The sequence below is a fragment of the Notolepis coatsorum genome (assembly GCF_963971535.1).
Source record: "Notolepis coatsorum genome assembly, chromosome: 17".
NCBI lineage: Eukaryota > Metazoa > Chordata > Actinopteri > Aulopiformes > Paralepididae > Notolepis > Notolepis coatsorum.
In genome coordinates, this window is record NC_140181.1 from 105,132,784 (window position 1) to 105,144,190 (window position 11,407).

Here is an 11,407-nt window from a genome sequence, read left to right on the forward strand (position 1 = left end):
TTAATTATTTCCCTTACCTCTGTGATGTATGTATCGTCTGTCTCTTTTCTATTTTATTTGATAAAAAAAAAAAATTGTCCCGTTTCCCTGTTACCCTTCAAGAAGCATTTGTGTCCCCTCACCAGGCTGTCATTATAAATAAGAATGTGTTCTTCATTGACCTGCCTGGTTAAATAACGTTTTAAATAAAGAAATGTAAAAAATGTAAAGATTGGGTCAGGGATGTTACCACTAGCCCTAGAGACCAGCAGTTTTAACTCCAGGGGGGGACAGACTGTGTTTGGTCCGTGTGTGAGCTATAGGCGAAAATTGAGAATGAGGTTCATTTTTGGTTTTAATATGAATAATATGAGCTTTTATTTTGTAGAAGATTTGATTTGCCAAGCTTGGGAGTAAAAAGGAAGAATACTTTGTTTAATTATGTAATGAGATACATTTGACACAAAAATAATCATTCATATACAAAAGATTACAAGTGGCATTCTTTGGCCGAGCGGAGATTGCGTTCGTCACCAGCCCCGGAGCTGAGCTGGATTCGCCTGTTCGAATCCAGCTCACAGCTCCGGGGTTGTCACCAGCTTGGCTGGCCGTCTGCACTGATACAATTGGCTGTATCAGAGGGTGGGAGAAGCTGGCGGGGTGGGTCCGGGTCGTTGTAAACAGCGACTCCTACAGTTCGGTCGGGGCGCCTGCTAAGCGCGGATTGGACGTGAGGGGGATAGTGTGGTCCTCCCACACGCTACGCCCTCTCAATGAGAATCCGCGCTGCCAGGTGAAAAGAAGCGGTGATTGGCTGGACGTGTGTCGGAGGAAGCACGTGGTAGCCTCCACTCTCCCAGATGATCTGACTGTGGGGGGTAAGTGCGCAGCGATCAGGAAGGGACTGGGAATTGGCATACGACTAACATTGGGATGGGAGAAAAATCGGAGGAAAATGGAGGGGGAAAAAGACCAATTAAAAAAAAAAAAAAAAAAAAAAAAACAAGTGGCATTCTTACATTTAATAACATTGCAGTTGGAATTAAATTTACATTTCAATTCCATGTGGACAACCTTGCCTCCAAGTTGCGACAGAAAATTGGCTTCCTGTACACATCAGTCCTATGGTGATGTGATTTATAGGCTGCAGCCTCGAACCTTAAATCCTTGGACTCTGTATATCACTCTCAGATTCATCACTAATGATAGATACAACACTCGTCACTGTGTCCTTTATGAGAAGATTGATTGGTCCTCTCTGACGGCGAGGTGCAACAAACACTGGCATTTGTTCATTTTTAAGGCCCTTATTGGTTGGTATTGGTATAGCTACCTCCTTATACTACATCATTATTGGCAAGCTGCCTCCTTATACTACATCATTATTGGTAAGATACCTCCTTATACTACATCATTATTGGTAAGCTACCTCCTTATACTACATCATTATTGGTAAGCTACCTCCTTATACTACATCATTATTGGTAAGATACCTCCTTATACTACATCATTATTGGCAAGCTGCCTCCTTATACTACATCATTATTGGTAAGATACCTCCTTATACTACATCATTATTGGTAAGCTACCTCCTTATACTACATCATTATTGGTAAGCTACCTCCTTATGCTACATCATTATTGGTAAGATACCTCCTTATACTACATCATTATTGGCAAGCTGCCTCCTTATACTACATCATTATTGGTAAGCTACCTCCTTATGCTACATCATTATTGGAATCTCCAACCTGTCAATCAAGTCGTACGTGTTTTAATTGATTTGTAATCCTTGCTTTTGGCCTCGCCTTGTTTTCATATGCTTTTTTTTTTTGCTTATTTCTGTATGTACACTCGACGTAAATTAGGGAAACTTTAAATTTTTTTGGATCCACTTTTTCTCCTTATTTTTCCATTTTTCTCCCATTCCAATTTCGCCTCGCCAATTCTCTCTTCAATTCTCCCCTCCCCTGTCTCGAACGTTGTTAGGCCATGCCTCCCACTGGTCGGTTGCAGTGAGGACCAAGCCTTGCATCACGTGTCCCCTCCGGTACACGAGGAGGCAGCTGTCGCATCTTTTCACCTGAACAGCGTGATCTCTCAGTGGCGAGGAGTAACGCGTGGGAGGCTCATGCTGCCCCCGATACTTCCTGATTCTGCTGTACAGGCGCACCAACCGACCTGTAGGAGTCGCTGTCCACAACGTCCAATCCCCACCCACCAGCTTTCCCACCCCTAACACTGCCAATTGTGTTAGTATGAACGACCAGCCAAGTTGGTAGCAACGCCGAGAGCTGGGCTCGAACCCAGCATCTCCTGCATTAGTGGCGAGCGCCTTGCCCACTGCGCCACTCAGCCGCCCTAAATTAGGGAAACTTTTAACTTTTGAGTTTAAAAAAGGTTTGAAATTAAATGAAACAATTATCTGCTTTAACCTCTTAACAGGCAGGCAGAAAAGTGGCCATTTATTTACTTGAACTTGAGGACTGCATACCTTTTTTGCAAAGCTTAGCTTTATACTCTATACTTATAGGTTATAGCACATGCATGAGCCTGGTCTCTTTTGAAAGATAACATTCTGAAGTTACTAATGCAAAAAAGGAAAATCACTTTTAGTTCTAATGAAATTGAGTAACAGAGGTCTGAACTTGAGTTGAACTTGAACTTGTGTACTCACATTATTCTTTAGTGGTTGCAATATTCCATATTCCAGCATAGAGGTATGAGCTGGAAAACACAGCGGTTCCATAGCCTGAAGTCTTATGTAGTACAGGTCCAAATTCTATAAAAATCCGTTCATGAATTGGGTCTTTGAGAGACTCTTTAGTAAAATGGACGCCAAATTTCTTATTTTTTTTCAAAATCCATTTCCTCATCCACCGCCCTGCGTTCTGAAGTCTGATTCACTTCTGGTTTTTGCTCGTCAACTTTCACCCACTTCCTATATTTGCACCCCCCCCCCACGTGGGGTATCGTTGGAAGCGTACACTCGTTGGCTACAACGCTGCCCAATAATTTTCGCCATCAGTGGTGATTGGTCAGTTCTGGAGAGTATAAAGTCCGGGGTGGTCATCATGATGAGCGAGTAAAAAAAACACTCGCCCGACAGTTCGTCATGTAACTCGAGAACCGAGGCACGGATTTGGTAGAGTGAGGTGGCGTTCAAATGGCAACGAATAGATCTTTCGAACGGTATATTATATGTTTGGCGAGAGCCATATACGTCCCGGTGCCCGGCCCGCTATGAGGTTAAAGAACTTGGCACTTTTACGGTATGGGCTCAGAGTAGATATATAAGTATACAAGCTAGCATGCAATGCTACGTTGTCAGGGTGTAAAGGTACACATATCCATACCGAACTGTTTCAGTACAGGACCTAAGGTCCAGTACGGCTGTGTACCGAATGAATACAACGGTACGTTAACCACTAACGAACGCACGTACAGAACTTTTTTTTTTGCATCCAGAATTTCATTCAAAACTCGATTATTAATTTCAATATAGAATATTCGTCGACAGCCCTACAAGTACAATTAGTTACTGCACACTACATCACCCCTGAGTGGAACATGGAAAGCCAAACTTTCCCCCACTAAAACCCGTACCGAAAAACCGTGACTTCAAAACCGAGGTACGAACCGAACCGTGGTTTTGTGTACCGTTACACCCCTAGTCGTCATGGATCGAGTCACACACACAGTACTCCACTCACCTCGTTGTCGTGGAAGGGTTTGGAGCGGACGGTGAGGCTGCCTAGTTCCATGGATTCCTGGAAACGAGATGGAATATGGAGCTCCTGCAGTTTCTCGTAGGAATATCTGGCGAGCTTGAAGGCCCCAAGGGTGCGGCTCTGCTTGGCCAGCGCGTACAAGGTGTTACTGAGCGCAGTGGTTAAGGACAGCTAAGACCTTTGTGGCAAGAGGTAGAGTTAGCAAACTGACTGACATGGTTAGTAGTGGTGGAGCAGTTCCCAGTTCGATTCCCGCTCCTCCCAGGCAGCGTATTGAAGTGTCCTTGAGCAAGACACTTAACCCCTAATTGCTCCCGATGAGCAGGTCGGCACGTTGCATGGTTGCCTCCTCGGTGTGAATGTGTGAGTGAATGGGTAAAATGTGAGGAACAAATTGTAAAGCGCTAAAAAGTAAAGCGCTACTGTATATAAATGCACCATTTATGTTGGCATTCACAGTGCGGTCTAAGCTCCCTCCCCGATGAGCTCAATAACCTTCATCAGGGTTCCCACAGACATTGCAAAATCAAATGTAGGCCTTTCACATACTTTTCCAACTAAGCACTATTTTTTATTTTAAAATGGCATTTAAAAGGATACAATTCACTGTTAAATGCTGTTTTTAATAGAAAAAAAATTTCGGATCCAATATGTATGGCTTAAAACCAATTTCCGACAATTAGTTTGTCTATTTTATCTACTTGTTGTATCTATCTTATCTTCTTTTTTTTTAAACTTTGACCAGTCAGCTGGTTCTTTTAGCGTTTATCGCTTTTTCATCGCATTCATACTTGGTCAAGTTCGACCGACAGAAGCAGGCTGAAAGGGTTCAGATGGGGGGGAAGACACTCTGGGAAAGGCACGGCTGCCGTCCGGGATTCGAACGCGCTCAGCCCCAGATCCGTGACGAGCACGGTTGTCCACGGCGCTGAAATAGCACTCGCGGTACGTGGTGAGCTACTGGAGCTCCCCTATCTTATCTTCTTAACTCTTTCTTTGTGATTTATTGTATTCTTCTTGGGACCATGTTGGAAACAAGTCGACAGACTTTCACATGTTATCCTTGTACCCCTTGTTTTTATACTTTTGTATAAATTGTATGTACTAAATAAAAATCAAATCATCAATCAAATCAAATCTCCCACCCAGGTGTCTCTGCACTGAGCAGGACTAACGCACATAAGAATAAAATTTGATGGTAACCAATAATTTTTTTTTTTTAGGTTTGGCCCCATTGTGGCGTTGACGAAAGGTCATGGGGGTCACCAAAATCAATGGAGTCATAAATGTGCACCTACAAATTTGAAAGGATTCGAATGAAAAGCTATTCCCGAAATGATCGTGTTTTACATGAAAACATTGTTGCGCCCATCAGAGTAAATCCACGGTCGTTGGGGGATATAGTGAGTGAGTTAGTGAGTGAGTGAGTGAGTGAGTGAGTGAGTGAGTGAGTGAGTGAGTAGTGAGTGAGTGAGTAGGTGAGTGAGTGAGTGAGTAGGTGAGTGAGTGAGTGAGTGAATGAGTGAGTAGGTGAGTGAGTGAGTAGGTGAGTGAGTGAGTGAGTGAGTGAGTAGGTGAGTGAGTGAGTCGAGTTGAGTGAGTGAGTGAGTGAGTGAGTAGGTGAGTGAGTGAGTGAGTGAGTGAGTAGGTGAGTGAGTGAGTGAGTGAGTGAGTGAGTAGGTGATTGAGTGAGTGAGTGAGTGAGTGAGTGAGTGAGTGAGTGAGTGAGTGAGTGAGTGAGTAGGTGAGTGAGTGAGTAGGTGAGTGAGTGAGTGAGTGAGTGAGTGAGTAGGTGAGTGAGTGAGTGAGTGAGTGAGTGAGTGAGTGAGTGAGTGAGTGAGTGAGTGAGTGAGTAGGTGAGTGAGTGAGTGAGTGAGTAGGTGAGTGAGTGAGTGAGTGAGTGAGTGAGTAGGTGAGTGAGTGAGTGAGGTAGTGAGTGAGTGAGTGAGTGAGTGAGTGAGTGAGTGAGTGAGTGAGTGAGTGAGTGAGTGAGTGAGTGAGTAGGTGAGTGAGTGAGTGAGTGAGTGAGTGAGTAGGTGAGTGAGTGAGTGAGTGAGTGAGTGAGTGAGTGAGTGAGTGAGTGAGTGAGTGAGTGAGTGAGTGAGTGAGTGAGTGAGTGAGTGAGTGAGTGAGTGAGTGGGTGGGTTCAGTGAGTGAGTGAGTGAGTGAGTAGGTGAGTGAGTAGGTGAGTGAGTGAGTGAGTGAGTGAGTGAGTGAGTGAGTGAGTAGGTGAGTGAGTGAGTGAGTAAGTGAGTGAGTGAGTAGGTGAGTGAGTGAGTGAGTGAGTAGGTGAGTGAGTGAGTGAGTGAGTGAGTGAGTGAGTAGGTGAGTGAGTGAGTGAGTGAGTGAGTGAGTGAGTGAGTGAGTGAGTGAGTGGGTGGGTTCAGTGAGTGAGTGAGTGAGTGAGTGAGTGAGTGAGTGAGTGAGTGAGTGAGTGAGTGAGTAGGTGAGTGAGTGAGTGAGTGAGTGAGTGAGTGAGTGAGTGAGTGAGTGAGTTGAGTTGAGTTGAGTTGAGTTGAGTGAGTGAGTGAGTGAGTGAGTGAGTGAGTGAGTGAGTAGGTGAGTGAGTGAGTGAGTGAGTGAGTGAGTGAGTGAGTGAGTGAGTGACAGACACCATCTACGAGGTGCCTCACATCTAACCAAAAGATCCCCGTAAACCCCTAGGCTGCGGGTACATCCATCTGCCGCCGATCGGATAGAAATTCGACGGAAGGTATCACTGTCTCGTCGGTTTACTTTTTGAATTTACAACCTACAACGTAATCCTGCCTTTGTATAGAAACAGCAACTTTGGGTAACATCCTCGCCGAAGAGGAATGAAAGACAGATGTAGACGGACAGAGGCGGTGGGTGTGTGCAGCAGCGGCAGCCTCGTTAGGAGGCGCAGCGAGCCAGAGGAAACAAACAGAGCGCTTCACGGCCGCCCCCGAGCCGGAGTGGCAGTTAAAACATGCCTTGAAAGCAATACCTGGGCAAGACACTTAACCCCTAATTGCTCCCGATGAGCAGGTCGGCACGTTGCATGGTTGCCTCCTCGGTGTGAATGTGTGAGTGAATGGGTAAAATGTGAGGAACAAATTGTAAAGCGCTACAAAGTAAAGCGCTACTGTATATAAATGCACCATTTATGTTGGCATTCACAGTGCGGTCTAAGCTCCCTCCCCGATGAGCTCAATAACCTTCATCAGGGTTCCCACAGACATTGCAAAATCAAATGTAGGCCTTTCACATACTTTTCCAACTAAGCACTATTTTTTATTTTAAAATGGCATTTAAAAGGATACAATTCACTGTTAAATGCTGTTTTTAATAGAAAAAAAATTTCGGATCCAATATGTATGGCTTAAAACCAATTTCCGACAATTAGTTTGTCTATTTTATCTACTTGTTGTATCTATCTTATCTTCTTTTTTTTTAAACTTTGACCAGTCAGCTGGTTCTTTTAGCGTTTATCGCTTTTTCATCGCATTCATACTTGGTCAAGTTCGACCGACAGAAGCAGGCTGAAAGGGTTCAGATGGGGGGGAAGACACTCTGGGAAAGGCACGGCTGCCGTCCGGGATTCGAACGCGCTCAGCCCCAGATCCGTGACGAGCACGGTTGTCCACGGCGCTGAAATAGCACTCGCGGTACGTGGTGAGCTACTGGAGCTCCCCTATCTTATCTTCTTAACTCTTTCTTTGTGATTTATTGTATTCTTCTTGGGACCATGTTGGAAACAAGTCGACAGACTTTCACATGTTATCCTTGTACCCCTTGTTTTTATACTTTTGTATAAATTGTATGTACTAAATAAAAATCAAATCATCAATCAAATCAAATCTCCCACCCAGGTGTCTCTGCACTGAGCAGGACTAACGCACATAAGAATAAAATTTGATGGTAACCAATAATTTTTTTTTTTTAGGTTTGGCCCCATTGTGGCGTTGACGAAAGGTCATGGGGGTCACCAAAATCAATGGAGTCATAAATGTGCACCTACAAATTTGAAAGGATTCGAATGAAAAGCTATTCCCGAAATGATCGTGTTTTACATGAAAACATTGTTGCGCCCATCAGAGTAAATCCACGGTCGTTGGGGGATATAGTGAGTGAGTTAGTGAGTGAGTGAGTGAGTGAGTGAGTGAGTGAGTGAGTGAGTGAGTGAGTAGTGAGTGAGTGAGTAGGTGAGTGAGTGAGTGAGTAGGTGAGTGAGTGAGTGAGTGAATGAGTGAGTAGGTGAGTGAGTGAGTCGAGTTGAGTGAGTGAGTGAGTGAGTGAGTAGGTGAGTGAGTGAGTGAGTGAGTGAGTAGGTGAGTGAGTGAGTGAGTGAGTGAGTGAGTAGGTGATTGAGTGAGTGAGTGAGTGAGTGAGTGAGTGAGTGAGTGAGTGAGTGAGTAGGTGAGTGAGTGAGTAGGTGAGTGAGTGAGTGAGTGAGTGAGTGAGTAGGTGAGTGAGTGAGTGAGTGAGTGAGTGAGTGAGTGAGTGAGTGAGTGAGTGAGTGAGTAGGTGAGTGAGTGAGTGAGTGAGTAGGTGAGTGAGTGAGTGAGTGAGTGAGTGAGTAGGTGAGTGAGTGAGTGAGGTAGTGAGTGAGTGAGTGAGTGAGTGAGTGAGTGAGTGAGTGAGTGAGTGAGTGAGTGAGTGAGTGAGTGAGTAGGTGAGTGAGTGAGTGAGTGAGTGAGTGAGTAGGTGAGTGAGTGAGTGAGTGAGTGAGTGAGTGAGTGAGTGAGTGAGTGAGTGAGTGAGTGAGTGAGTGAGTGAGTGAGTGAGTGAGTGAGTGAGTGAGTGAGTGAGTGAGTGAGTGGGTGGGTTCAGTGAGTGAGTGAGTGAGTGAGTAGGTGAGTGAGTAGGTGAGTGAGTGAGTGAGTGAGTGAGTGAGTGAGTGAGTGAGTAGGTGAGTGAGTGAGTGAGTAAGTGAGTGAGTGAGTAGGTGAGTGAGTGAGTGAGTGAGTAGGTGAGTGAGTGAGTGAGTGAGTGAGTGAGTGAGTAGGTGAGTGAGTGAGTGAGTGAGTGAGTGAGTGAGTGAGTGAGTGGGTGGGTTCAGTGAGTGAGTGAGTGAGTGAGTGAGTGAGTGAGTGAGTGAGTGAGTGAGTGAGTGAGTAGGTGAGTGAGTGAGTGAGTGAGTGAGTGAGTGAGTGAGTGAGTGAGTGAGTTGAGTTGAGTTGAGTTGAGTTGAGTGAGTGAGTGAGTGAGTGAGTGAGTGAGTGAGTGAGTAGGTGAGTGAGTGAGTGAGTGAGTGAGTGAGTGAGTGAGTGACAGACACCATCTACGAGGTGCCTCACATCTAACCAAAAGATCCCCGTAAACCCCTAGGCTGCGGGTACATCCATCTGCCGCCGATCGGATAGAAATTCGACGGAAGGTATCACTGTCTCGTCGGTTTACTTTTTGAATTTACAACCTACAACGTAATCCTGCCTTTGTATAGAAACAGCAACTTTGGGTAACATCCTCGCCGAAGAGGAATGAAAGACAGATGTAGACGGACAGAGGCGGTGGGTGTGTGCAGCAGCGGCAGCCTCGTTAGGAGGCGCAGCGAGCCAGAGGAAACAAACAGAGCGCTTCACGGCCGCCCCCGAGCCGGAGTGGCAGTTAAAACATGCCTTGAAAGCAATACCTGGGGTCTGTCAGTGCGGGACCTGTGTGTGTGTGTGTGTGTGTGTGTGTGTGTATACAAGCATGTAATGTGTGTGTGTGTGTGTGTGTGTGTGTGTGTGTGTGTGTGTGTGTGTGTGTATACAAGCATGTAATGTGCGCACGTTTTCCTGTTTAAAGAGAGGAAATTGTAGCTTTGTATTTATATGTAGTTTGTATTTACATGGAGTCAGATTGTGGTAGAGAGTGGCTCTGGGAGAGGCCAAGACGGGGGTCAATGAGTTGCTACAGACCCCCCCCCCCCCCCCCCTCCCCCCTCTTCACGCCCGTTTCTGTTCATCAGCGAGTGTTCCTCCCTCCTTTTCAGCGACATTGACCCCCGTCCCGGAGCCCAGCTAAGTCCATAGACCCGTCCCGGAGCCCAGCTAAGTCCATAGACCCGTCCCGGAGCCCAGCTAAGTCCATAGACCCGTCCCGGAGCCCAGCTAGGTCCATAGACCCGTCCCGGAGCCCAGCTAAGTCCATAGACCCGTCCCGGAGCCCAGCTAGGTCCATAGACCCGTCCCGGAGCCCAGCTAAGTCCATAGACCCGTCCCGGAGCCCAGCTAGGTCCATAGACCCGTCCCGGAGCCCAGCTAGGTCCATAGACCCGTCCCGGAGCCCAGCTAAGTCCATGAATCCCAGTTCAAAGTTTTCGGAGGCAGCTCTGTCAGGATCAGGAGAGGATTCCAGCAGCTTGGCCCCGTTTCCTGCTGGAAAACCTGGGATTTCCTTCCTGACATTTTGCCTCTGCCCCCGTATGAGTATATATACACGTGTATATATACATATATGGTGTGGTGTGTGGACACACGGTGTGGGGTGGACGACCCCGAGGAAGACCCTTTTCACGGATAAAATTAGCTTTGAGGTAAGAAAGAAGGAATAGGAAAAAGGAGAGGGAGAAAGCAGAGAGGATGGAGGTGGGTAGGGTAGTGACCACATGATGCTGGAGAACCAACAGAGGCTCCTCAATCCATTATATACATGCAAACATTTTAAACATGTCTTGGCACACAGGGGGGGGGGGGGGGCTCTGAATAAACATGTCCCCAAATGTGCAGGCTCTAAAGCAGGGGTGCCCAACCTTTTTTGAACCAAGATCTACTTTTTTATTTGCCACCTAGCCGAGAGCTACCAGCCCAAATTTGACCTACTCTCGGCTAGTATTAGTAGTAATAGTAGATTAATAATACCCATTCAATATGCACATGACAGAAAATATTATATGGCATATAATATTTTCTGTCATGTGCATATTGAATGGGTATATAATATAATATGATATTTTATATATCATTGTAACGGTGTAGTGTAGGAATTACAAGAATGACAAGAATGTTATTAATGAAATTAATGAATATTATCAAACAGAATTGTTTCTGTATACACATTTATAAAACGATCAAGGCATATTTAGCCATTTTTTATGCGTTCACATGCGCTTTTCAAGAATAAACAAAAACTAGACTTAATGGGAAGGGTGTGCTTGTGCATTTGAACATAGTTCCATGATACGTGGCTGCGTTGTGCTGAGAAAGAGGCGCAGAGATCCCGAGATCTGTATTTATTTTGTATTAATGTCAGAGCCGAGAATCCCGCTTCACAGAGGTATGTTGACGAAAACGGGACAAGCTTTCTCAGCGCAGCATTACACAGCACTGGGTACTCGTTCCGGACTGATATCCAGAACTTTGCGAGGGCCTGTCCAGTGAACTTGACTTTCAGTAGCTCGTCACACGAAAGATCGATCAACGCCTCCTGCTCAGACAGTGGGAGGCCTGTTGCGAGCGTCATGCGCAATGAACGGATCTTAGATCCAGTTGTCCAAATTGTCCGTGCTCTTTCTTTCGGGGGAAATAATTCCGAAATTGATCAATGAGCCCTTCTATGTGGCTACAGATGATGGGCTTCAAATCATTAAAGGGGAACTATCTTATAAATGGCCTTTTTGAGTGTTTAGCATTGTTTCCTAGCTATGTGAACTTATATTAATATGATCTATGTCTCAAAATTCTCATATTGGTGCATTCTTCCAATTCTCCTCTCACAATATTCACCCTCACTGAACTGAGTCGTTTGAA

The 11,407-nt window shown here is 45.6% G+C and overlaps 1 protein-coding gene across 1 annotated transcript in view; it reads right to left on the reverse strand.

Annotated features, from left to right (window-relative positions):
* ift122 (intraflagellar transport 122 homolog (Chlamydomonas)) overlaps window positions 1-11,407 on the reverse strand; it is a 101,277-nt gene that overhangs the window by 17,435 nt on the left and 72,435 nt on the right. The window contains exon 21 of the mRNA XM_084333611.1: window positions 3,693-3,858. Coding sequence (XP_084189737.1) covers window positions 3,693-3,858 — 166 coding nt within the window. The remainder of the gene's footprint in view (window positions 1-3,692; window positions 3,859-11,407) is intronic.